The 25,990-nt window shown below is 40.0% G+C and overlaps 2 protein-coding genes across 6 annotated transcripts; one reads left to right on the plus strand and one right to left on the minus strand.

The window, feature by feature from the left end:
- The first annotated feature begins 436 nt into the window (after positions 1-436).
- mindy4 (MINDY lysine 48 deubiquitinase 4) lies at positions 437-7,626 on the plus strand. Of its 3 annotated transcripts, none has more exons than XM_049588640.1 (18): positions 437-795; positions 1,117-1,236; positions 1,330-1,553; positions 1,636-1,909; positions 2,007-2,260; positions 2,380-2,438; positions 2,526-2,632; positions 2,721-2,837; positions 2,944-3,035; positions 3,242-3,343; positions 3,596-3,659; positions 3,975-4,040; positions 4,136-4,203; positions 4,311-4,374; positions 4,808-4,969; positions 5,972-6,152; positions 6,411-6,489; positions 6,678-7,626. In XM_049588640.1, the coding sequence occupies exons 1-18, from the start codon at positions 736-738 to the stop codon at positions 6,724-6,726; spliced, it is 2,142 nt and encodes a 713-aa protein (XP_049444597.1). In that variant the 5' UTR covers positions 437-735; the 3' UTR covers positions 6,727-7,626. The 3 variants fall into 3 exon arrangements, with proteins under 3 accessions (XP_049444597.1, XP_049444598.1, XP_049444599.1); XM_049588641.1 differs by having other exon boundaries at positions 3,245-3,343; XM_049588642.1 differs by lacking the exons at positions 6,411-6,489; positions 6,678-7,626 and having other exon boundaries at positions 5,976-6,117.
- Positions 7,627-11,131: 3,505 nt separating this feature from the next.
- alkal1 (ALK and LTK ligand 1) lies at positions 11,132-25,989 on the minus strand. Of its 3 annotated transcripts, none has more exons than XM_049587853.1 (7): positions 25,966-25,989; positions 24,586-24,661; positions 23,444-23,725; positions 21,025-21,078; positions 20,256-20,336; positions 15,280-15,353; positions 11,132-11,646 (listed from the first exon to the last, which is right to left on the minus strand). In XM_049587853.1, exons 1-6 carry the CDS (start codon positions 25,978-25,980, stop codon positions 15,289-15,291), a joined length of 573 nt encoding a protein of 190 aa, XP_049443810.1. In that variant the 5' UTR covers positions 25,981-25,989; the 3' UTR covers positions 11,132-11,646; positions 15,280-15,288. The 3 variants fall into 3 exon arrangements, with proteins under 3 accessions (XP_049443810.1, XP_049443808.1, XP_049443811.1); XM_049587851.1 differs by having other exon boundaries at positions 20,256-20,339; XM_049587854.1 differs by lacking the exon at positions 25,966-25,989 and having other exon boundaries at positions 20,256-20,339; positions 24,029-24,647.
- Position 25,990: the final 1 nt, after the last annotated feature.

Raw genomic sequence — 25,990 nt, forward strand, 5'->3', positions numbered from 1 at the left:
TCTGGAGGGAACAGGAAAACTGTGTACAGACATAAACGTTCTTAAGACAGCATATTACCAGCATTATCAAAAGGATTGAGGATATGGATGATATCTCTTTGACACCATTTAGGGAAGAATAAGGATTTGTTTCTTGTACGAGTATTGCTGTTATTCCAGAGAAAAGTTTGATGGGATGAGACAGCTTCCATGCTAGAAGGGCTTGTTGATGAAATGTTGACAGTGTGATTGGTAATCTATTAGGTAAGAAGTTACATTTCAAAAGAAAAGAGACCTCCAATTTTATTAAAGATGTGGTTTGGGATGAAAAACCAGACAGAGTCAGGGTTTTTGAGACACCTTCTCAACCAAGGTATTGGCAGTGTCAAAATAATACTTGTGATAAATTGACATCTGCTCAGACCGGATGTGAATGTTTCTGCGACTTCCGGTACAGACTTAAGGATGCTGAAAACTGTCGGGAAACTGTTGTCACCGCCCCCTGCTGCAGCCGGCGTAGTTCATCTTCAACGAGCCATTTGATACAGTCTTGTCGACCTGTGGCTGACATATACTGTCTCTGAAAAGTCCACGGTTCACCTGCCAAGCCAATGTTTGAGCATAGAGTGGCGCAGCACATCCCACAGCCGTGTTATGGTTCACCAGACGTTTAGCTAAAGGCTACTGCCAGAGCATCTTCTCGTTCATTATCTATGTTAGGAGAAGGCCACCACAGCCGGACACGTCCTCACCACCATGGCCGTTTCAGTCGAAGAGGTGTCTTCGTCCGTTGTTCGGGAATATCTGAGTCGAAAGGTAAAGTATTCAACGCTATGTGGTTAACGGGCTGCGAACCGTTACCGGAGCTAGCTAACGTTAGCTAGCGCTAGCTCCTTTAGCTCATTCAGGTGATGTAAAGAAATCTGTGAATCGTCAGATTTTGTACCACAAACAAAAGTTCCTGCTGTCCCAACCGAGACGTTATGACCCCGTGTATAATGTTAGTATTCAGGAGGGGTGACAGCCACATGCTACTATCAATGATAAGTGATTTAACGTTAAACATGACTTTGTGAAAAACCTGCAGTGTCAGTGTTCTTTGATAGCAGACGTTATTACCGCTGTGTTAATGCGCAGGGACTCAAGAGGACGATTGCGTGTATGGATGAGGAGCATCCACGCACAGAGGCCAGCATCAACAACAGGTCACACCTGAGACAGGTTCTCAACATGGAGGGTCTCTATAGAAAGAATAAAGTAAGTCTTGCAGCTGGAGGTTGGCTTCTGTGCAAGTGGATGATGTAAAAAAAAAAAAAAAAAAGTCTGGTGCTGACTTCTGTGTCATCGCAGGCTGTGAGCTCCCCCCTGAAAACATTGCTGGAGATAATTGTAAAGTATCACATCGAGGGATTTAAGAATGACAAGATCACCTGCAGTGAAAGTGATGCCGTGTGGTCTGCTCGAACTGTCAGCTCGATTGCTAATTCTGCTGCGGCAACACCAGCAGTGATGAGTGATGTGAAAGCAGAGGTTGACACAACAGCTTTTGTTGTCAGCAAACACAACAAATTAAGGTATTTCACACGTGTTGTTTTTGATTTCATGACTTTGTGCTGCCTTGAATTTGTGAAATTATGGGATTTCTCTCTTCTGCAGGTCTGCAGTAGGAGAAGTCAGCCCTTCTCAGCCTATATATACATCATTATTGCCTGAGACAGACAGACTGTCTAGTCAAAATCAAACCGGTTTCTGGGCCCATGACTTGGAAGATGAAAAAGGCCAGACACTGATGGCTTCCCTCCAAGACAAGGAAAGCTTCATGAAAAGAGAACCAGAAAAAAAGACTTCCATCACTGAGAGCACCCAAAGGAGCAGAACTAATCGAATTAGACGTGGCATGATGGCTGGACCAATAGCCAGCACACCTCAGGTACTGGATGCAGTTCTTAAAAACAAATTGATCTCATATTCATCATATTACTCATATTCATCTCACCCTTTTCCGACACTGATTTTTTTCGTGGTAGGAATCAAACAAAAAAAGGCAGTATCGGAAGGTGGAAGTGTGCCAGCCACTGCTCAGAAAAGAAGAAGAAAGCAGGCAGTTTGAGGATGGACTTTTAACAACTGCCGTTCATCAAAAAAGCTCAGAAAGCAGCCAAACTGAAATCGGCCCAGCTGACTGCGTACGAAGGCAACAGGAGTTGTGGAGTGCACCAGACAGAAAGCAGAGGGAAAACAGCTTTGAAAAAGTGAAACAAGACACACAGATGACAACAAAGTAATTAGCTTTAAGCTGTGTTAGTGTGTGTGTGATAACTTCAGAGTGTTATACTGTTGACATCATTTTTGCTACCAAGTTTTGTTCATAAGTTTATGCACATTGTGTCTGTTTCTCAGATTAAAGTCTTTGATCAGGCCAAATGTGGCTGACTTGGATGTGTCTGAAATGGTTTTAGGTCAGTGCTCTGTGACCTCATCTATTGACTTTTTTGATTTGTTGCCTTGTATCTGTCAAAGCTGATGGTGTGTTAATTGATTTTCAGATGATATCGATGATGATGATCTGCGAGAATTCTCCAAAGTGTCCTTTCAAAGAACTGCTGAAGAGCACCGCTATGCAGGCCGTCCCATGGACCAACACGCTGCCATGGTTAGTGATTTACACCAGTGTTTCTGTAAATATGCTGGGGACAGTTTCTGCAGGTGTCTTTGATTTTCTGTTATTGTCTCTTCTCCAGGAACTGAAAGCAGTTCTTCTTGGTTCCAGCCTAAATTGTTTCAGCGTTGAGTGGAGGAATCAGGGTTTCACATTTTCAGAAACGCACGACCTGAGATACGGAATTGTGCAGAGAAAGGTTGTCTTAACTGAGCCATGCTGCTAATATTTAATAATCCAGAAAGCTGATTTTTATGTTGAATATTTGTTGGTGGTATTATGCTCTCTGTGTGCTTATTTTAAAGGGTGGTCCTTGTGGAGTTCTGGCATCAATCCAAGCCTTTGTTCTAAAGAAACTCCTGTTTGAAAACACTGAAACCAGTAATACAAGCCTTCAGTACGTTACCCTTCAATTCAGAGCTCTGACCCATAATGTTAACCTCTGTGTACGCCTCTGTAATCACTTGGATGCTTTTTACAGTCATTAATTCACATCAAGGCGTACTTTGTAGCCACTGTTAAGTATTGAACTCCGCATTTGGTATTAACTGTATTATTACTCCACACGACCTGCTTATCACTCAAATGCCACTTTGTTCTCAGAAGGTTAAGACCTTCCAACACCACGAGAAGAAAGTGTTTTGTTTTAGCAGCGGCTGAAGTACTGTGGAGGGCCGGCGAAGAAAAAAAAGCCATAATTGCAATGTAAGATCGTACTTTTATCCACTTAATCCTCTGCACCCAGACCAATACACAGAGCCTCATTACTGGTATTTAACCAGGTTGAATGCATGTGAATATCTGGCTTGTAGAGGGTCAGGGTGGGCTCACATCACCTCTAGAAGCCTAAAGTTCAATTCCCTTCAGACCCATTGATCTTAGAATTGACTGATAACGCTTCCATTTCAGGTGCAGCATTGATTAAAACAGTTTTTTTTAACTCTGTTTTTTTAACAGAAATTCAGGAAGAAATCATTTCACTCCAACTGGACACTACAAATCTGAAGGAGTGCTTGAAAAGGTGCAAAGACGTAGCTGCATACATGCTGCTCGCTTGTGGGTAGTACAGTAACACCTAAATTGACCAAATGAAACTACATCAGACACTGAGATTAATTTGTGGGATATTACTATGCCTAAAATGTTATTGAAGGAGATTTGTCGCCATATTTGGATTTGCAATAACGTATTTGAACATTGTACATCTCTTTATTTTGTGAATTCATTTAATAATAGTTTAATATATAGTGTAGCTGTGTTAATACTATCAATATGCCAAATAAACTTTTTACAAAAAAAACTCCTGAGGAGGTTTTATAACCATGTTATGTTTTAGATAACTTGTTTCACCGTGAATAACCTCAAGGACACACAGTTGCTTCTGGAGCAGCATATTGATCAGGTGAGAAACTCAGTATTGACTTCCTCAGTTTAATTTTGCTGGTCAGATGTACCTAAGATTGCCAACCTTTTGCTTTATTCTCTATTTTTCCACAGTTTGAGACTGGGCTGTTAGGATGCATACTGCTCACCATATCTGCTGTTCTCTCTCGATCCATTGAAAAGTAAGCTGTGCCTTGTGTAGCTCTATGACTGAACAAAATATGCAGCAAGCATACATAATCACTATGAAACATCACCCTTATTGTGCTTCTCTTTATTCTTTCCTCAGAGTAAGAGACGATATGGACGTGCCCACCACCACGCTCATCGGAGCCCATGGCTACTGCACTCAGGTTTGACATTAAACTAAAAACTGCAGACTAAAAGCTGAATTATTGTTGTATATGTAGTTGTTTAGAGCCTACGCAAGTGGCTCCAAAGTGCGAGTTGGCTGCAGGGTTTCTATACTACTAGGTAAAGTTTCTGTGGATTGCTGCAAAGTTTGATTGCTTTAACACCTAAACACACAAAAATCATGGCTTAATAGCAACAATATTAAACTAAAGTGCAAATTTAGGTTCTTCTATAATTCAAAGGGTTCACAGACAAAACGTTTGTCTTTTGTTAGACATGTTTTCCCCACAAGTTTCTTTACATTAGAGCATGTTATACAACAAAGGGGTCTCAGTGCAAGACACAAAACAAGACAGCATGTTTCTGCTGTATACACAAAATATATTCTGGTTACTGAAATTGCTGTTTTTTTTTTGGTATCTGTGTTCTCAGGAGCTGGTCAACCTGTTGCTCTGCGGCAGAGCAGTTTCTAACGTCTTTGACAATGACGTGGAGTTGGACTCAGGCAATGGCAACATTACTCTGCTCAAGGGAGTCAAAGGCCACTGTGATGTCGGACTGCTGTCCTTATTCGAACACTATAACATCTGCAAGGTGAGTGGGTGGCCGAGTCGCTGGTCACCTCTCCACTGAGAAATCAGAAAGTAGTCAGATTCAGTTGGAAACACAACACCTCGGGGGTGTGGGAGGTCACATCTGTGCTGCTGATGTGGCCATAATCACAGCAAAAAATGTTCCTTTGACTGTTACGGGATATATATCATAGTTAACACATACACTGCCTGAAAATGTTCAAAGTACGTCACACACAGGAGAACAGGATAACTAAAAAAAATGGGAAGTACCAGGCTCTCTGGTTATCAAGCTGTAGCATAGTAACAAATTATATTGCCTTGGTTATGTGAAATGTGATTAATAGGTCAATAAGAACATCGTGGACATATGGATGTGATTTGTTGAGGAACATAGTGTGATGACACTGATGGAAGATAATGGCTCCCAAGAAACTGTGATTAATAGCAGATTTTGCCCAGGCATTTCTAATTATGTAGCCTTTGAGGTTTCATTCAATTGGAATTGAGTCAATGGCCCAAATTTCAATTGAAGACCACAGTAAATCTTGCACTTACTCAAAGAAAACAGGTACTTGGCTGCATCTACCAGAACATGATGTAGAAAGGAAGTAGAGCCATGAACTTTAAACAAACTCTAATGATTGACCAGAAAAGAAATGCAAAATACCTTTCACATTTTCATGTTTTGCTGCACATAATTAACAAATACAGTAAATACCAATACATGTAAAAAACGTGTCCTACAAAAATCTTGTTACTTTTACACCCTGGAGACTTTGAGGTGTGCCAAGAGGCATAAACAAATACCACGACTTAGTTTTGGTTTTACATCTCTCCATCACTGGTAGCAGCAGGTTTTTGACAGCTCAAAATTGGTTTGCAAGGCCTTTTTAGCACCTTTTGATATGTTTAAAATAAGAAAATTGATGATGGCTGCAATCCATTTAGCTGCTGAGGTTACGGGGTTCTGGTCATTAATAGATTACTTTGCTCTGTCGTGTTTTACTTTCTTCTTTCTAAGGTAGGAGCTTACCTGAAGACTCCACGTTACCCCATTTGGGTGGTGTGCAGTGAAAGCCACTTCAGTGTGCTGTTTGGCCTGCAGAGGGAGCTGTTGACCAATCAGGACAAAGGCCTGGAGTTTGACCTCTACTATTATGACGGACTGGCCAATCAACAGGAGGAGATCCGCCTCACTGTCTGTATGTAACATCACTTGTTCTCAGTGTAGATGTCCTTTATGTTCTGGTTGTTATGTGTCTTATCATCCTCTCTCCTGCAGTGAATGGCCACTCAGAGATATGATGCATCAGGGCGTAATCTCTGATTAAGATGATGTAATCTCATCTAAATGATCTTGGTCCTTCTTGTGTTGATGCTTGAGTAGTTTTTAGTTATTTAGCTGCCTAATTGTGTGTTATAACTGAAAATGCTTATTGAGCTTTTGTTTTTTTTTTAAGCTGTTGGCAGATCGGCCCTGAGCTGCCAAGATGCTGACACTGATCTCATTCCTCCACTGGAGCACTGTATCCGAACCAGGTAAGGATCTATTGGCATTCAAACACACAGATGCACACCTACATGCACAGTAATGTCTGTCAACTCCTGACAACAACTATAAAAAGCTTTTCTTAAGATGTGCTGGTGTTCATAATTCGCTTTAAGTTGAGAAGGATCATGCTGTGTGTTCCTGTGTTGCTCTAAATGCCTTGAACTGTTTGTTTCAGGTGGAAAGACGCATCTGTCAACTGGAATGACACAGAGCCTATTCTCTGACTGATCACATGCACTGATGCTATTTTAACTCTGGAGCATTAAAAGACACCTAACATTTTGAGCATCAGTACAGATATTTTAATGTGTTATATGAAGTCTTATTCACATTATATTCTGTTTCATATTCCGCCATATATCTTAGCAGCACCATTCTTCCTCCTCATAGTGAGACACAGTGTTGCTCTGCCATTAGTTTTCATGATGTTATATCAAAATGTGTGTGTGCAGCTGAAAGGGTCTGGGCCCAAACTTGGATATATCATATCAGCCATAAAGTGTCATGCTGTTGCCTACAAAATGATATTTAAGAGAATGCAATTATTTTTAAAGTGTTAAGCAATATGCATAAAGTAACTTAAAATGTGCAGGTTTGGAGAGGAACTCGTACTTTTGTTGCTGGTGAAATGTAAATTAATGCAAGATGCAGTTGACCACAGTGGCCTTTTATCCTGTACCTGTAATTTTTCCATAAAATATGACAAATTGTTGTCCATATTTTACATGAAATCATTATTTATTTCCTGGTTATTTGAAATGAAATGAAAGTGATATTTTCATGAAGGAAGTTGCAGAAAAAAAATCTTAATTTTACATCATGTCTTAACTGATTTTTGTTTGTTACTGACTGTTTTAATTTGTATCACAGTTTGGTTTTTGAAATGGCCTAAAATCAAATTGCCTTTTTTTATGTGCACACCTTAAGTTAGTCCATCTGTTAGGTTGTAACATTATTTGAATTGCTTTGATAATAAGTCTGATGTGTTGTCAGGAGATTAGATTAAATAAATAAATATAGACGTGTGTGAGTGTTTGTCAGAGAGAGGAGTGCTTATAATTAAAATTGCCTTGATGAATTTTCACATGACAGACGTCGTGGAACAGAGAATAAAATCATTCAATACCTCAGCTGTCTCCACTTGGTGGTTGTTTCGTGTTCATTTTTATGTTCCCTTTTTTATGAGCTGCCTCTGTCAACCAGATACTACAAAAACACTGTTGCGTAACTTCAGTAAAATTACACTGAATATTGTTGAGAAAAGATCATGAAGTCCTCCACAAAAGAACACGTTCTGCCAAGTGTTTTCACTTTGCCAAAACTGAAATTGGATCTATTTAAAAGAAAAACAAATCCTCAATAAATGTTATTTATCTTCTTACTATGCTGGCATTACACACAATATGATGCATGATAGCAAATATGTTTTTAAAAGATGTTTAACTGTCTGTCAAATGTAAATGAAGTGTCAGTATTATCTGTTAATATATAAAGGATGAATTATTTAATGATGAAAACAGACTGTTGTATATATGATTGAAACATCACTGCTCAGTGCTACAGATGCCATTTGCTTTCACTTAAAAAAAGCACCTTTGTGCTTTTGAGACATTTATTTTTAACTCATTTGATAAATGAACATTTCTGTTGCCTTGTTCTTACACATTTTTCCAAATAAAGAAAACAAACATGAAGCTAATTGTGAATTAACTCTGAAATATGTCACATGCCAGGGTGAAAACATTAATTCATCTGAAAGATGCCTCACAGTTAATTGATGCTCTTAGTCGTTACGCCATGGCAGGCGTCAGAGCACACACAGTGTGTGGCATGCAGAGGGGGCGGCAGGAAGACCTGTGCCAACGCCTCCAGCACATGGGATCAAAGACGACGCAGCTGGCACACTGACAGAGCTGCAGCAACTTACTTCTTTGTGCAACATGGACCAGGGTCTACATAATATCTTGACATATAATATGTTGGGTCATCATGTATCCAAACTACTCGACAATAACACGCAACGAGACAATAGAAGCTGCTTTCTTTATTAAATCTGTCAAAGTCAATCGCATCCATGAAAGTTCCATTTTCGCGCGATGGAAATTCTGGCGAAGAGCTCAACGTGGCGATGACAAATCATCTTTCAACTGTCAAATTCCTAATGGAGGCTGTACTATCTGAACGTACATTATTGGTGACTCATGTAGGGATTTATGCACGCACAAAAGACATAGGAAGAGCATGAATTAATCATGAGACATGGAGCAAATCAATGAGCCCTCTACAACAATTTCACAGCCATCAAGGCTACTGCAATCACTTTGAATAAGGTGGCTTGCTGAGACGAGGCCCTGGGGTCCAAGAAATTGGATTAAAGTGTTTACTTTTGCCACAAAATTCTTCAGCGGATGGGGGGAGTTTGACATACGTCATAAGGAGCCATGTTTAGATTTTGGGTTATATACTAGTCTTAATCTTCCCTGAATAGTTTGCGTGTGAAATGTTTCTGTAAGTGCCAAAGGGCTTGTCAAATTACAAATGTGCGTATGATTGCATAATCAATTAAAGCAAGGAATCAGGACAATCCATTCACTTAGTGAGCTGTTTTTTTTAACTTAAAAAGATCCCAAGTCTCCTGCAAGACTGATGTTACTGTCAGTCCAAATCACAGCACCCTCACACAGAAACGGGGATAAAAAGCAAATCTGTAACTTGTTGTCTGTTTCAAAGAACAGAGCAGCTGGAGGTGATGAGCTCTTAGTTAAGACATCAAGGGGTTCTTCTCTCTGCTGCTGAGCTTTGGTGCATCCGGCCGCAGTCTGACAGGAAACAAATGGCCCGGCTTTGGTCTCTATTTACTATTTACTGCACCAGCTTTTCTCAGAGGCATCAGAGGAGGGATTTGGTGCTTGTGTGTAATTGTGTTAGAGCCCTCCCACATGCTGTCCCCAGTGCATCTTCTGTCTCCTCTCCTAATCTATGCTGTTTGTCTCTAGATAAGTGATATCCTCCTCAGATTAGGATCCGGTGTCCCTGCCCTGCCCAGCTGGAGGGAAAGGGATCCCCAGTGCATCCCTGTGGGGTGCAAGACGTATTTTTAGCCTCCTAATCCTTTTATAGCTCGAGCAGAAAACATAACCTGTTTCCATTAATTGTCCGAGGTGATCACGATACAATATGCCAGAGAGGAAGTGCTTGTTTTTGCAGGTTTGATCATATTCAGGAACTTGATGGATGGATGAAGATAGACTCTTCTGTTCCTGAGGAAGCTGTGATTTGTGGCCCTTTTATGGCCCTTCAGCACAAGGCCACCTCATATCGAGTTGGAAACGCTCCATGCATTGAGAGCTGCAGATCTAAAGCAAACATGTTTGTCAATGCAGTTTCAGGTCACAACCTTTTGAACCGGCTGCTTTCCTGAATTACTTTTTAATGGACTCACAACAAGCCAAGCATTGAATAATGCACGATTCAATGTAACAAATTGTTCCTGCTGAGTCTCTAGAGACGTGCTGGCGTGAGAACTGAGCTGTTGTAATCTTTGGCTTAGCGGATGTTTCCTTCAGAACCTAGTCTATCAGCGTGGCTCAATATTTATTTCACTACCCTAAAAACAATCACTGTAACTATTCCCCCGGCACATATCTCCACACAAGATGATACAACATGACAAGAAGAAGAATGTTGGATCCTGTTTATTTTGTCAGGACTTTATAGCACTCGGTGACGGCAAGGGTAGGTAATTTAAACTCCCTGCAAAAATACACAATGATCAAGCAGAGTTATGTTAAATGGCAGCTCTGATGCCTTTATCTACAATTGCGGAAACGACACATTTGTTTGTTTTAATCCCATACGTAGCGTTTGCTGACACTTTGCTTGTCTGGCACCGAGACAACTTGGACATTATGTTGCCACATATCAGATCTCAGGGAGTTAACACAAACATGCAACAACTGAGCTGGGGGTCTATTATGTCAGGCACACTTAATAAATTGGGTTGTGGTGATCTGGAACAGGCTGCCTTGAAATAGTTACACATCCCAAGCTGGATTTGTTAACCGCACAAGCAACTCTTTCGCCAAGTCTCTGAAGGATGCTCTCAAGTGGGAAGTAAAAGTTGGATTAGTCACTGTCATTGAAATAAAGCGACAAAATTCAATCTACCAATGTGTACAATGCCTTGCACATGTGATTACTAAAGGAGTTCCTTAAGCTTTTGCTGGTCTTATCCTAAGTCCTGTATATGTGGTCCTATTGAGGTTGAATTGCTCAACATCCTGTGGAGCCCAAGAGTCCAGGATGTCTGACAGCTATGACTTAGTGCCAGAACTTTTGCAACAAACTCCTGCAGAGAGGAGCAATGGAAACACCTGCTGAGGAGCAGGAGACGGAGAAGGCTGCATTTGTAAGTTACTGAAAAATAAAAGAGAAATATTACTCCCACTGCAGCCATTCGTAATGAAGTCAACCGTTTTAACACATTTAAACAACACTAAGCAGAGGACAAGACTGTAGGAGAGTCATGGGTCGTCATCAAAAGACCACACACACACCTACTCTGAGTCCTCTTCACATTTTCCCTCACTCCCCTCGTCTCCAATAATAGCAGAATATGCTGTGCTTCAATATTCTTTATTGTTCAACACTGCAGTGCATAATCACCACCGTCGTCATTCCATATGTTCTCATTGTCAGCAATCACTCAAGTGCCAAATAAAATGTAATGAAGACAACGAAGGAGCATGACAAATCTTTCAGAGCAGTTTCAGAACATGGTTTCAGCGTGACAGCGGAAAAGGAGTCATATACAAGGAACAAAAAGAAAAGCTTCCTCTCCATCAGATATGACTTGTATAACCAAAATCATCAGATTTTTAATGGTTGTGAAATTATTATATACACACCCTTTCAATAAATAGGTGTATTTAATATTAAATTAATGTTTCCTTACAAATACATGGTACATCAAAATAAAAAGCACATCCATTCAAAAACCAACAATGTTCCATCAGCATTTCAATAATGACAACAAGAACAACAAAAATAGAAACACTATAAACACAACAATGTTCATATGACTGCTGTGGATTTGAAGGCACTTCCTTGGCAACACATTGATCCCTCTTCTGTCATTTTGGGGCCTGAAATGAAATGAGCAGACGTAGAGTTAAACATCTTTAGTTTCTGATGCTTTAAAGCTGCATTTTAATAAAAAAGTCTTCTGTCCAGTATTGGCAAAGACACATCTTGACTTTTCAGCCTTTCTCAGAAAGTCGTGTTGTCAGCTTCTTAAGAGGGTCATTACTGGCCCGCTATTACTGGCATTCCTCGATGTTATCTCTAAGCTCATTCAGAAATTATCAGGATGACTAAATAATGAAATAATGAATCACTTAATTTGCCTTCAAAAGCCTAGTGATTGTGATATACATTTGTCAGATTTCTCAGAACGGTGCAGACAGGATCTCATTATCTGATTCACTTGAGAAACTGAATACCCGAGAATGTGTCAGCCTCCTCAGTTTTTATAATCACCAGAAGTCCTATACCACGAAAAACTCAAATTAACTGAAATGACCACTTGTGTGGATGAACTCTCTCGCAGCAATCACTCAGCAGATAGACCTAATTGCTTTCACTGAGAGCACATGCTTTTACCCCTGTTGGATTTAGGACTAGACAACAGTGAATGCATCAGACCTGCTGTCATCAAAGGTCACCTTCACAAAGACATGACTATGACTACGTCCAGAATTACAGCGCTGACGATCGTCTGAGTCCTACCTTTGTCTTGAGAGTTGCTATGTTTAGGTTTAGTGTATTAAATGTCAGCGTTAAGCATGAACATGTGTCTCTGGAAGTAACAAATGATTCATAAGAAATCCACACTGATCTGTTCCTGTTCATCTAGTTCTATATTTTTTTAGTTTGCCCTCAGATTGTGCATTAGGTTTGTTTTAAATCCACCTACAGATATGTGTAATGTTTATAAAAAGCTGTTGACCAAAAGATGGCATGGCTTTATTAGTGGCTTCTCACTTAAAAATATTCCAAATGCAGCAGCTCTGGAAAACACATTCACAGTTGAGACATAATGGCGATTTTTTTTTTCAGCCCAGTCACCAGAATAAAATGTTGGCATATCTGCAAACCACAGGTATGTTACTCTTGTACACTTCATATGTATCATATCAACATTTCTGAAGTGATGATGCTCAGACTGCATGTGAGTTGAGATTCTCATCAGGAGGTGGAGGGGATGGTGGAGGGTGTGAGACCGAGGCGAGATGGCCGCCAAGCAGCCGACAGCAGCAGACCACTGAAACCAATGAAAGGGGGAATTTTGCGACAGGAGTTTGGGCAAATTCCAGCCGTGTTTGTGGCAACAAAATTAGGTATTTTTTGACAACAGGTTGGGACAATTCCAGCTGTATTTGTAGCAACAAAACACACGTTCCACTGGTAGGAAGCCCCAGGGCAGACCCAGAACATGCTGGAGGGATTACATATCTTGTCTGGCCTGGGAACGCCCTGGGGTCCCCCAGGACGAGCTGAAAAGCGTTGCTGAGGAGAGCAACGTCTGGAATGCTTTGCTCGGCCTGCTGCCCCTGCGCCCCAGCTTCAGATAAGCAGTTGAAAATGGATGGATGGATGGATGGATGGATGGATGGATGGATCATTTCCAGCCATGTTTGTAGCAACAAAAAGTGGGTATCTTTTAATGACAATATATGTGTCAAAATTAGTTTTGGACATTTATGGTTGATGTTGGTAGCAGGTATTTTTACTGAGAGTTTGGGACATTTACAACCACTGCTGGTAGTGACAAAAGCTGGTATTTCTTAATGACAGTGTGGGGCATTTCCAGCCGTGTACGTAGCAACAAAAGCAGGTATTTTTTAACGTGAGTTTAGGACATTTCCGAACGTTGTTTTTAGCGACAAAAGTGGGTATTTCTTAATGAGACTTTAGGACATTTACAACCACTGTTGTTAGTGATAAAAGCAGGTATTTTTTAAAGACAGTGTAGGCCATTTCCAGCTGTGTTTGTAGCAACAAAAGTGGGTATATTTTCATGTGAGTTTCGGACATTTATGGATGTTGTTTGTACTGACAAAGCAGATATTTTTAATGAGAGTTTTGGACATTTACAAATGTTGATTTTAGTGACAAAAGTGGGTATTTTACAACGAGAGTTTTGGACATTCACAACCATTGTTGGTAGTGACAATACCAGGCATTTTTTAATGACAGTGTGGGCCATTTCCAGACATGATTGTAGTGACACAAGTAGGAATTTTTTAATGAGAGTTTGGGATATTTAAAACCACTGTTGGTCGTGACAAACGCAGGGTTTTTTGACAAGAGTTTGGGACATGTTTGTTGCAACCAAACCAGCCAAATCATGATGTTTTCTTCATCCTAACCAGGTGGTGATTGTGACTAAAACAAATCACACTAAATGAAGACTTAATTTAAAAAAGAAGTAACTCAGCCCTCTTGTGTTTGGTGTATCTGCTTGTTTGCTATTAATCGGATGTTTCCTGCCATCATATGCACCAAGTAATAAGGACTGACAGCTCTGTGCATGGGGCATGTGACTTTGAATGAGTTCATAAAACAAATAACATGTTAACCAAAAGAAATTGGTTTTAACATATTCGCTACATATGAAATGTATATACATCTGTGGTTTCCAGAAACAGTCAGTGCCAGCATTTATTCTGGTCATTGGGTTGATTTTATTTAAAAAAGCTGGAACAGTGGTTGCAAGACAACAATGGACCTTTCACAAATTATTAAATATTTATGTACTCGCAATATTTATATAAATAAACTATCAAGCATCTTGCATCTTTTTATTCGTGACTATCTGACTTCACATCTGGCCTTTTTTGTGGGTGGGTGGGGACGCTAAACATTCTCTGGTTCTCCATCCTGGGGACTTTCTGTTTTTCTCTGACTGTTATCATCACAAACAACAAATAAACCATAATCCACCCGTAATCAAAATAACCATTAGCTACAGCCCTATATGGTAACCATGGTTGCATTTTCAGGTACAGTAAGAGAGCAGATGACCATCACCAGTCACCACACAAACTACATTTCTCTCATGTTTTGTTTTGTTTTTTTTTTCAGAGGAACAGGATCAGCAGTTTGTAACTGAGCATACCAAGCATACAGTATTATACTACACATGTCATATAAATAATCCACAAATACATGAATTTTTGTGAGGGACTACTTCTTTCCCAGTTCATGCAGGGGGCACTGGATGTAGAATTTCTTTCCACATCAAATGCTCATTTCCCACCAAGATAAATGAAATGTTGTCATATTAGGTTTTGGGAATCATGAGTTAGGAGAAATGAATGCGTGTAATCTGTGTTTTTCCATCTCTCACTCTACATGTAATTTGTGTGTAACTTCAGAGAACTAGCATTAACCTTGAATAAAGGTTAAATTAAGATTGAATACATGACAGCCTCTTCCTGACAGTCAAGTGTTTCAGCATGTCCAACAGCAAGAAAATCTATATTCTTAAAGCATTCAAATGTTGAACAGATGCACTACAGACATGTTTCTGATTATGTCAACATCAGTTATTTTCAGCTGTACATCACAATACATTCTTTCACGTCTTGCTGCGAGACAATGATTTAAAAGTATACAAACAAAATTTAAATTTCAGCTTGACACATCAGAGGATGTTGCCAAGGAATCAGAGTGAACTCAACCCCACCCAAGAAGAGAAAAACACTTTTACTCACATGCAACATCTATGACTGCATGCACAGTGGACTCATTGCTAATCGTGTTAGCAATCTTGCACATCTTTTGTAATCTGAAAAAGAGAAGTGAGAAAAATATGTTAAAATCATCCCACCCTTGCAATTAAAGACCCAAAAGATTGCCTTTCTAAAAAACTGCATTCTTAAAAACTGACTTGAAACTTCTAAAGTTTCAAATTCGGCTATTTGTAATACATGTCAAGTCCTTTTAAATCTAATGTTTAGAGACAATGCAAAAGTCCCACAGTGTGTACTAAATAGTACTAAATACATAATACTGTCAATGACAGTGAGAGAGAAACAAATATGAATGACATCAGAGGTGATTCAGTATGCAATTAAAGTTGCAATCTTCCTTTAGCAGAGCAGAGCGCATGTTCTCTAATAGCATCATCAGTAACATTAGCATAAGAAATGAACCATCCATCCATCCAACAATACTCTGCGTCACCACAATCCAACACATGAATCCTAATTGTGACCACCATGTCTGCCTGTCTGGCTAAAACTAAACTTCCTATATCACAAGATCAACTGCTTTAACTCTCTTGATGCTTATTAGACTGCATCACAGATGGAAATTTCACTGTGTCCACAATAAAGCCAAGTCAAGCTAAACAGATCTGTGACATGAGAGCATTGTCTGCAATCCTTCGCCAATGTCTGCTTGATGCTATCCCCTTAATTTCCCAGATGTAAACATCCCAGAGAGAAGGATTGCTTCAACGGGTTACGAACTGTGGTTACAGCTCTGGGTGCTTCTACTTCAGCAGTTCTCAACTTGGGGTTGGGGACCTTCCACGGGGTCACAGGGTAAATCTAAGAGGTTGCAGGCTGAAAAAAGAATCTGCTACAGAAAATATGCTTATTTTTCTTAATGTTGCTTTTTATTTATTCATAATGAAATACTGAAGAGTTTTGCATTTTTATGATTCTAAAAACTATTTAGACTAAACAATTTGAGAAGGGATCCAAGGATTACTTTTTGGATTTACTGTTTGCACACCCAAGGGCATAGCTATATTTTTGAAAAATTGTGGGGATATAAGGGCTCAGATAAAAATAAAAATCCAATGGGGGGATGAGGTCAGAGTAGATAATTATGGCTGGTCAGGTAAAATATCATGCATCAAAACTTGGATGAATTGGATGAATTTTAAGATGATTATTTCCCGTGAAAATTGCATCAGGGAATAGTTTTTCTATTTGTTTATCTGTGCATCTTGGAAGAGGGAGCCCTCCTCAGTTGCTCTTCTTGCGGGTTTTGACCACTTTTTCCCCGTTAAATGCTTTCTTTCTTTTTCCTTATCTGCTGTAGGGGTCCAACCCGTTTTTTTTCAAAGTTGTCAAATACTCCTGCTCTGTCAGTGATTTCAGCGTCACACACGTGTCGCCAAAAGCCACCGCTCGTGGTGGGCTTTAGTTCACAATGCAGCTGGACAGCACCTGTTGTGGCCCTATGACACCGGAAGGCATCAGGCTGACATGCTGCCGGTGATGACGTTAAATAAGGAGCTGGAAAGTCCCTATAGGGAGGATGGGAGGCAGGTGGATGGGTCCAACAAACCCCAGACTTTCACCTGGGAGTCCGGTGTGAATGAATGTAGAGCCAAACCATTATGTTTTTTCTAAATCTAACCATGTGCTTTTGGTAATGTGCCGGTGTTGGTAGCGGGCGTCCTGTAACATTAACAGCAGATGCATAATGATACCTAGCGTGTAATATGTAGATGCAAAAGGCCACTGACAACACCGTGATAGATGCCAACTTGGGATGAGACTGTGTTGGAGGAGGGTCCAAAATTGAAATTGAAATTGAAATTGAATTGAAATTATTACTGGAACAGCCCTTTCAGGCATGCTTTGTGATTGGGCTACAGTGATCTTTGACTTGACCTGACTGATCTGAAAAGCACTTTGGGTTGCCTTTGGGTATGAAATGTGCTATATAAATACATTTGCCTTGCTTTGATTTTTATACAATTTTCAGTCTGTATTATGAATTTTTAACAATCATACATACATTTTTTGTTTTAGTTTTCTTCTCCCTGCCGCTTAACCATTGTTCTGTCCTCTCTTTGGTTGTTTGAACTGCATACTTCTCTAAGGGCCTGGTCACACATGCCCATGTTCATGAATGCAGGCCAGTGACCACCATCTGCTGTGGCAATATTGGTGCTGAATGTCGGCAGTGCCAGGTGTGAAGCACATGGAAAGGTAGCTTGCTAACTAATGTAGCTGGCTGGCTAATAAACACCATGAAATATGATGTTATTGGTACATTCATTTCATTTTCTTACATTCCATGTTTGCCTCCTGACTCACTGCCAGCCAGGTAGCATCTCTCATGTGGGGCAACGTGTACTTTTCATGGCCAATATCATACATTCTCTGGTGATAAGACATTTAGTTGAGGCTAGGCAATGTGAAGATCCAAGTTTGCTTTGTCACGGGAAGCAAATGTTTTTTTTGGCCTGTTGCTTACATTGAATAGAAGTAAACAGGAGGCAGATATTTGCCAATGTTAATTTCATGCATGAGTGACTGTGTCCTGCAGCAAGACCAGGCTGCCTAGCAGAGAGTGAAGGCTCTGGGAATACAGCTTGTGTTCAGGTGTTCATGGCGCCCTTATCCTGTAAGGTTTTTGTAAGTTTTGGTAAGGGTTCCAACCAGGGCCCTTCTGTGCAAATGTTCTGTGTCAGCGTGGGTTTTCTGCGAGTTCTCCAGCTTCCTCCCACAGTCCAAAGACATGCAGGTTAATTGGTGACTCTAAATTGTCTGTAGGTGTGAATGTGAGCTTGAATGGTTGTCTGTCTCTATGTGTCAGCCCTGTGATAGTCTGGTGACCTGTCCAGAGTGTACCCCACCTGCAGCAGTTTTGGATAGTAGATGGAAGAATGAATCTTAAATAGTAATCTAAACTTTTAAATAACATTTTCATTTAGTTAAAAGACACTGCTCTATATGTGCATTATTTTGTCACAGATCCACATCCATTAGGACCTGGGGTGTCAAACTCATTTTAGTTCATAGGCCACAAACAGCCCACTTTGATCTCAAGAGGGCCGGACCAGTAAAACCATTGCATAATAACCTGTAAATAACAAAGCCTTCAAATTTTCCTTCTCTTTTAGTCTAACAAAGTAATGCTACATGTAGCTTACATTCTGAAAATGTTCACAATTAATGAACAATCCATTAACAAAACAAATGACGAACAGCCTGAGATGAAGGCTGAAGGATGAATGAAAAATAAGTGCAGTTTCATTAACATGTCTGTTTTTCAGCTAACTCACCCCCAGAGTATGGCTTTGGTGCTGATGCTATTTTCTTAACAATAAGGTAGCTATAGCTTTTACAGCTGCAATGCTGATATCCTGGCTAAAAAACTAAAACCTGACTTATGTTTCCTCAAACCTGCTGACAATTAATTTATCTTCTCTGTCCTTAGTTGTCTTTGCAAGATGTTGCCCTTTCTGCCATGACAGTGGTGCTGAATAAAATATTCTTTGAGCACTGAAAGCATTCTAAGCACACTGGCAACCTATTTACCTCTGTAAAGAAATAGGAACTGGTTCATTTGGACAAATAGGAATAGCAATGCATTTAATTGAAAAAGTGGGATCAATAACTTCTCTGTTATTTTAGTATTTAGCAAAGTCACTGAGTGGGCCAGACTGGACTCTTTGGCAGGCGAGTTCTGGCCCACTGGCCCTATGTTTGACACTCCTGATTCAGACAAATTTATTACATGAAATTTTCAGCTTATCAAATCCTGCAAAGCATTTCACCAGGTGGTCAAAGCCACTAGAAGCCCAACACATTTTAGCATAGAACATTATTTGCAAATAAAAAAATACATTTTTTAGGATTATGTGGTATGCTGAAGAATCTAAACTTGATATTTACCTATACCCTTAAAAATTCATGACTAAATATGTGACAATCAAGGTCAACACATTCTCACTCGGACTTCGTCACATATTGACGTTTGGTCATGGACTTTCCTTGTCCACATATGACATGCAAGGTACCCTGGGTGCGTTGGTTTTTGACGTTCTGGGATGCTGTGTCAAGTTCTGCCTGTTACATGCATTGTCTTCTTTCAAAATACACTTCAGTTTTCACAGGAAATTTAAAGTTTAAATACAGTCTCTTTCAAAATAAATGCACTCGGTAGGTACAACACAGCAAACACACGTAGTTGGGTTTAGGCAACAAAACACGTGGTTAGGTTTAGGACAAAAGAACAGGGTTTGGCTTTGGAATCTTACGGGACGTGAACACCGCTCTCTTGGATGAAAGTCAGCATTTCCTGGATTTATCCGCCACCCCTCCCGTCCGCTCCAGTCGGACTTTTGCCGCCTTAACTTTCATCCTTGTCCTGCTGCGTTTCCCCCTGACGCTGCCAGGAGCCATTAAACTATAACGGCAACTGGACACATATCATACCGACATTAAAGGACGCCTTCTTCCGTTGGTTTCTGACGCCACAAGTCACTGCCCAAACAGCAAAATTCGATGACTCCAGCGTGACACTGGGCTCTCAAAGTTAATGTTTTATAAAAAACTAACTTATAATTTAGTATTTTAGCACTCAGCTAACCTCCTTTATCAGGACTGTGTGAATGTTTCATTAAACAACCCACTAACTGACTTTCGATTCAGATATTGCTAAATCCTGATTGCTGCACGGAAGCACGTGAGGTCAACTTTTTAAGCCCCGCCCACTTAAAAACCAGTAAGAAGAACACAAAAAAGAAGCTGAGAAACCCCAGATCAATTAAAATAATCCAACTCAAGCAAAATATTTTTTTCATGTGGGAACAGATTATTTAGCTGAATGAAAAAAAAAAGTTTTTTTGCCCTTTAAAGCATCATGATGACACTAAATGGCACAACAGACCTTGAGCACATTATGAGAAGAGCAACAGAGAGGAAAAAGGTATACATACATGCTGGTCTTGAGCAATCCCTTGTGTTGTGATAAAGTCTATGAAAGTGTGTTCTGCACTCCGACGAGAACTTGACTGGTCCTGCTTAATAGAAAAGGTCTTATCAGACATAGTGAAAGAGACTGCAAAGGGCTTTATTATATGTTATATCATATCTACTCTGCTAGTACAGTATAATCATGCCTAGTGATTTTGTGACTAATCACCAAAAAAACAGACAGATCACAAAGTGAAAGTGAACAGTGCACTATCACAGACGTGGTTAAGGAGTCAGGGTTCAACTGGACTTAGCGAACAGAGGACTTGAGTCTTCAATTATAATCACCTCGTAGAGTTTCGGCACTGACATGTAAACTTCAAGATTTTCACACCAATAATGAAGTCTACTCACAGGCCCTGAGACAAATAATCAGCTTAACCTTGCACTGCCTTCAACTTAATTCTGTCGGCTTTAGACCATGTGCTGTTTCTCTGCACTACTGCCCTGCAGCTAAGCCAGGCAACCCTCCTCTGAACCACAGGAGTGCCAGTGTTCATTACGCCTCCGAGACTTAAGCATACTGTATGTTGGCTTACAGGAATGATTTTCTCAAAGAGGGCAGAACTGAGAATTACCACTCAAAGGTTGCATAAGAAAAGTGCCAACTATGCTCTAAGAGGCGTTTGCCAGATAAAAACATTTTGCAATGTTTGGAAAGGGCATTAGGAAAACGCAGTCAAGGCTGAAATGTTGCACACACAATGTTGTCTTTGACTGTGATTTTCTTACCTGTGAAATGCTGAATGAATTTGCCTTTCATGTTTACATCTCTAGGAACAATTTCTGGAAAAGAAAACCACTGTTAGCACGTCAATCAACACTCATTTTTCAACCACTGAGAACTTGGCAAATGCTACACAATAACCATGATGAATATGTACAGTCATTGTCAGAGTTACCCTCTCCTGCATATATCACTGTGCCACAGGGAATTTCTCAACATCACCACTTTAAGGTCAACATATAGATCAGTTCAATATGTGGCCGCAGCATTATCATTCATGATAATATCCTTCAAATAATTTTACAGCACTCTAAAAGAACATTATTCATTGTGCATACTGTTCATCATTAAGTGCAGCATAAGTAGTATGATGGATATATACCTTTACATTATGTCACTGTTATTATCTGGTGTCACTGAAGGCATTTCATAAGGTCTAGATGGGGTAAGAGCATCCTCCCCTCCCACCCCCCGACCATTCTACTATGTGCATGCAGGCAACACACGGAGGTGTCTGATAACACACTGGCCACACTAACAGGCTAAAGAGATTATTGTATGGGAGTTAAATGCTCATCAGAGTAAGTCCATGCAAGTAGTTGCTGGGCTAACATTACATTAGCCCCCAGACTCAGGAACATGTAATGCTGCAACTGCAAGTGACTGCAGAACGAGGATGAAAGATAACACTTAAACCGATGTGAAACCAAGCATAAGAAGTCATTTTAAATACATTTAAACTGCAGATTTAGCAAACCAAATGAAAAGGATAGACATACTATATATTTTATTTTTCTAAAAAGTGGCACGGCCATGTAAAGAGCCAACTCAAGAGTGAAAATGGTGACCTGAATTACACAAAGCCAGCTAATTAATAAATGCATGTCAACAAGCACAAAACACAAAAGTCTAAAGCTGCCAATCTAAAGCTGATTTCTTGTGCCACATATACCAAAAGGGAAACTAGAACAGATAACACCAGTCCTTACATCATGTCTGTCTTATCATAGCCGTCATTCTGATGTCACAGCCATGGCTTCTGAGTAACACGCTACAGGGTGAACACATTGGTGGGTTTACAAATGTTTCTTCTTCCTCCCTTTTGTGTTCAAAACATCTATCCTTGCGTGACCATGGGTCTCTCGGTAGTGTCACACGCACCAGTTGCTAATATGCAGCTTTTAATATCCTCAAAAGATAAATTCCATCTAGTCAGTGGTCTGAGAGAGGTACTTTTCCAATTGCATAAGCTGGGGCTGAGACATTGAGCTTCAAGATGCCAGTGTAACATCTCTGAGACAAGATCTAATAGACAGCGATGGAGGAGAGAATCTGACACTGCAGATAATCAACACATCCTGTTCACTTGGCTCTTACTAAACTCTCATTGCACGTATTGGTGAGGCACGATCCTAAACCAGAACCTCAGATGATGTGGCATGTGTGTTGCAGCAACAATAACACTTTGCATAAAAGGATTTTCTGGATGCCTTTTCTGTTTTGCAGTCTGATTTGGGAAAACCTCCTGACTTGGATCCCAGATAACAGAACACTTTATTTAAGCCAATAAAGGCAGAGCTGCACCGAGCTCGTTCTTACTCGTCAGGGAGCTCAGATATGGCTCATTTATATGATAAATGATGAACATGGTCAATTTGTCTAGGTAATATCTAGAAGTGCAAATCAAGAATGTGGCCTGGACTGTTCTTAACTCTCCTTGTACAGTCTCATTCCATAACTTCAGTCAAAAGGAGTAACACTGACTTTGATAGAGTGCTGTAAATTACATGAGTGTGACTCAACATCAGCCAGTCTTGCGTCTCTGCTCTGCCTGAGTAGGGATGCTCGCTATTGGAGCTACTTTCTGAGACGTCACAGTGAGTTTGTGTGTGTGCGTGCAGGGTGGTCATCATCATTCATGTTTAAGATTCCACAGTGAATCACACTGAATGAATCATTCACAAGTTTGCCGTGACGATGCTCCTCCTACATGAGTTCCTAGTACCTATCCGTGCATCTGTCCGTCAGTCAATCACAGTTTGAATGAGGGAGCGATTTGTCCAAGACGAGCTGGAAAGGTGTCTCTTACAAATGAGAACACCACGTCTGTAAATGTGACATAGACCTTTTTCCTACACAGATTAAGCATGCCTTAATTACATGCATTATATATATATATGTATATATATATATACATATATATTAATTTTTTCCCCTTTAGTTTATTTAATAGCAGGCAAACCTTATTTTTTCCCCCGTATATCTTGAATTAACTAGCAAACACTGAGTTCCATTCATCCAAACTAAATCAGGCTCATAAATAAGGTGTACAGCACAGACCAGACCAATGACAGCTGTCTCCCACGGTAAAATGGGGATTATGCTTTCATCATCAGGACCTAAAAATAAATCTTATCAGCTTACCTATGAGTCTACTGTTATCCAGCCTAGGAACATAGAAAGGCTTTTCACGGGAGGAGAACTTCACGTCTTGGGCTGAGGTGAAGAGTCCACTGCTACAGCGCCTGGACACGGCTTTGTCCCGCTGCTGGCTGTCTCTGATAACCTGTAAGATTAGATCCAACAGGGTCCTTCTTTCTTTCTGCTTGACGTCCTTGCTGTCCATACACTGGCCCGAGGTGATGAGCAGAAAGAAGATAGTCAACAGTATGTGCCATTTCCTCTCCACCTGCATGACTTCACTGTCTGAAAACATAAGCAAATAAGTTTGGTTACATGTTTTTTTTTTACGTGTTTTATTCCAACATCCAAAAAAAGACAGCTGTACACTTTGCATCACACTTAACCCCAAGTATGCTTGCCATTTAAGATCCTTTACACTCCCAAAATTACTCTAAAAAAATCATGTCAGAGGTAACATGCATAGCCTCTAAAACTAGATCTGATCACCAGAAATAGTCTGGTGCAACCCACTTTACGCAGCAGTCGCATTTCGTCCAGTTTAATACAAGAGTGAAACAAATATAGTCAGTGAAACTTTAGACTTACTAGTTTAGGAGTAAAAGATGTTTATGTCCTGCAGAGTGGACACAGTTGTCTTACGCAAATTCTTCCAGGCGTTGTCTGTGGTCCAGATAGAGGAGCGAGAGTACAGCCGGCAGATTGTGCTCACCACCGTCTTTCTTGAAATAATGCGTCCCTATTTATACGAGGAGCCACCTTCTTGAAGGTAATACAATCGATTTCGTGTGGGTGGTAAAGCAATGTTGACATCTTTGGTGCAATTTCTTCCAGTGGCATTCGCTCACTTTGGCGTGCGCCCCTCCTTTACGCACCAAAACATCCCCGGTTGTAAGTTTACAGGACTATTCAGCTCCAAATAAAAATTATCCTCTCCAGACAGAGTAATGGTCTAACATCTAAAAAAGAGCCCCGCTGAAATTTCCATTGAAAAAAATAAGCGACAAAGACCGTAGCGCGGCGGCGCGCAGGAAAGTAGTTTTCCAAACGGACCAACTTGTTGGATGTTGGATGCAGAGAAGAGAAGAATCTGTGGGCCTGTAAGCTTCTAGCTGACCTGTCAGCGTGTCGGTGTTTTTGTTCACCGATGCCCAAGTCTTGTGACCGCCTAAGCGCTGCAGAGAATGCGCCTCCAGGAGCAGCCATCCGGCAGGTTTCACCCTTTGAACAGAAATCTGTGTTTGTGAAAATGCTTTTAAAAATTTGAAAATTCAAGGATGTGTTTAAAAATGCATTTGAAACGGAATCTAGAAAATTAAAGGACTGTTGGCTCAGTTTGAGTCATAAGTCTCCCCCATTAAAAACAATCAATCAGTGGCTCCAGCATAATGTAATTGAATCCAATGAGAAATAAATTCATGGTTCATGTTTTCTTTTGTAGTGGGGATTTATTACTGCTTCCTTTATCTATCTGCAGAGATGTGTTTTAGCACAGGCAGCTATTAAACGCATTTACACTTTATATGCAACCCATTACATTATTAGACGAAAAACTCATCTTTACCGGCAGACTTTGAACTGTCCATGAATCCAAAGGAAGAACGTCACCTAGTGGTTTCTCACTTGTTGCGCAAAGAGTTGATAGTTCAAAGAAGCTGGTCAGCCTATTTCTTATTTAAAAAAAGGTAAGTAGGAAAAACCGCAAAGGCAAATTATTATTATTATTATTTTATTAATTGTATTCTAAGTTCAATTTAGCATGGACATCACAACATATTCCCTCCAAAAAGGTACCTGAACGTTACTATTACAATGGAGCCAGTTCAGAGATTACAGTGAGTCCACAGCTGATAAAGGTAATGTTTCTGTGTATTCAATGAAAGGCTGCCAAATCTTTATACAGGTATGATATCTCTTTTTGGGGACACAGAGGCACGCAAATCATCATTACTGAGGTCTACTTTGATATAGGGGGGTAAAGTTCCTGGAAACAGCAAGAGCTATATTGATAAATTTCCTGGAGCTTTGATTTAGTTTCAAATTTGTGACATTTCTAAGGAGGAAAAAGTCCTGGGTGTAATGAAAGTCGTATGTCCATAATTTTAGGGAGTGTGTCACACAAATCATACAAAAATTTAACTTTCATGCAGTGCCATGTGCAGTGGAGCATCATGCCCTCTGCAATGCCACATCTGAAACAGATATTTGAAATTATAGAGTGTGACTTTTGAAGGGTTAGGTAACGTTGATGGTTGATGATATTAGTATTATTATTATTCAAATCAAATTTACTATATAGCACGTTTAAAAACAACCAGAGTTGACCAAATTGCTGTTCAACTTAAAAAAAAAAGTAAAATAACATAACATGGTACCAGGAAAACGTAGGAGAAACAATATAACAAACCCCAAAACATGCACAATTGTTGTTATTATTATTATTATTATTATTATTATTATTACTAGAATTATTATTATGATCATTATTATTAATAGTATTTCAGTTAAGTATACTTATTACATACCGGTTGTCCCATCATCAGTGACCGC

This window comes from Epinephelus fuscoguttatus, linkage group LG10 (assembly GCF_011397635.1).
Source record: "Epinephelus fuscoguttatus linkage group LG10, E.fuscoguttatus.final_Chr_v1".
NCBI classification, from domain to species: domain Eukaryota; kingdom Metazoa; phylum Chordata; class Actinopteri; order Perciformes; family Serranidae; genus Epinephelus; species Epinephelus fuscoguttatus.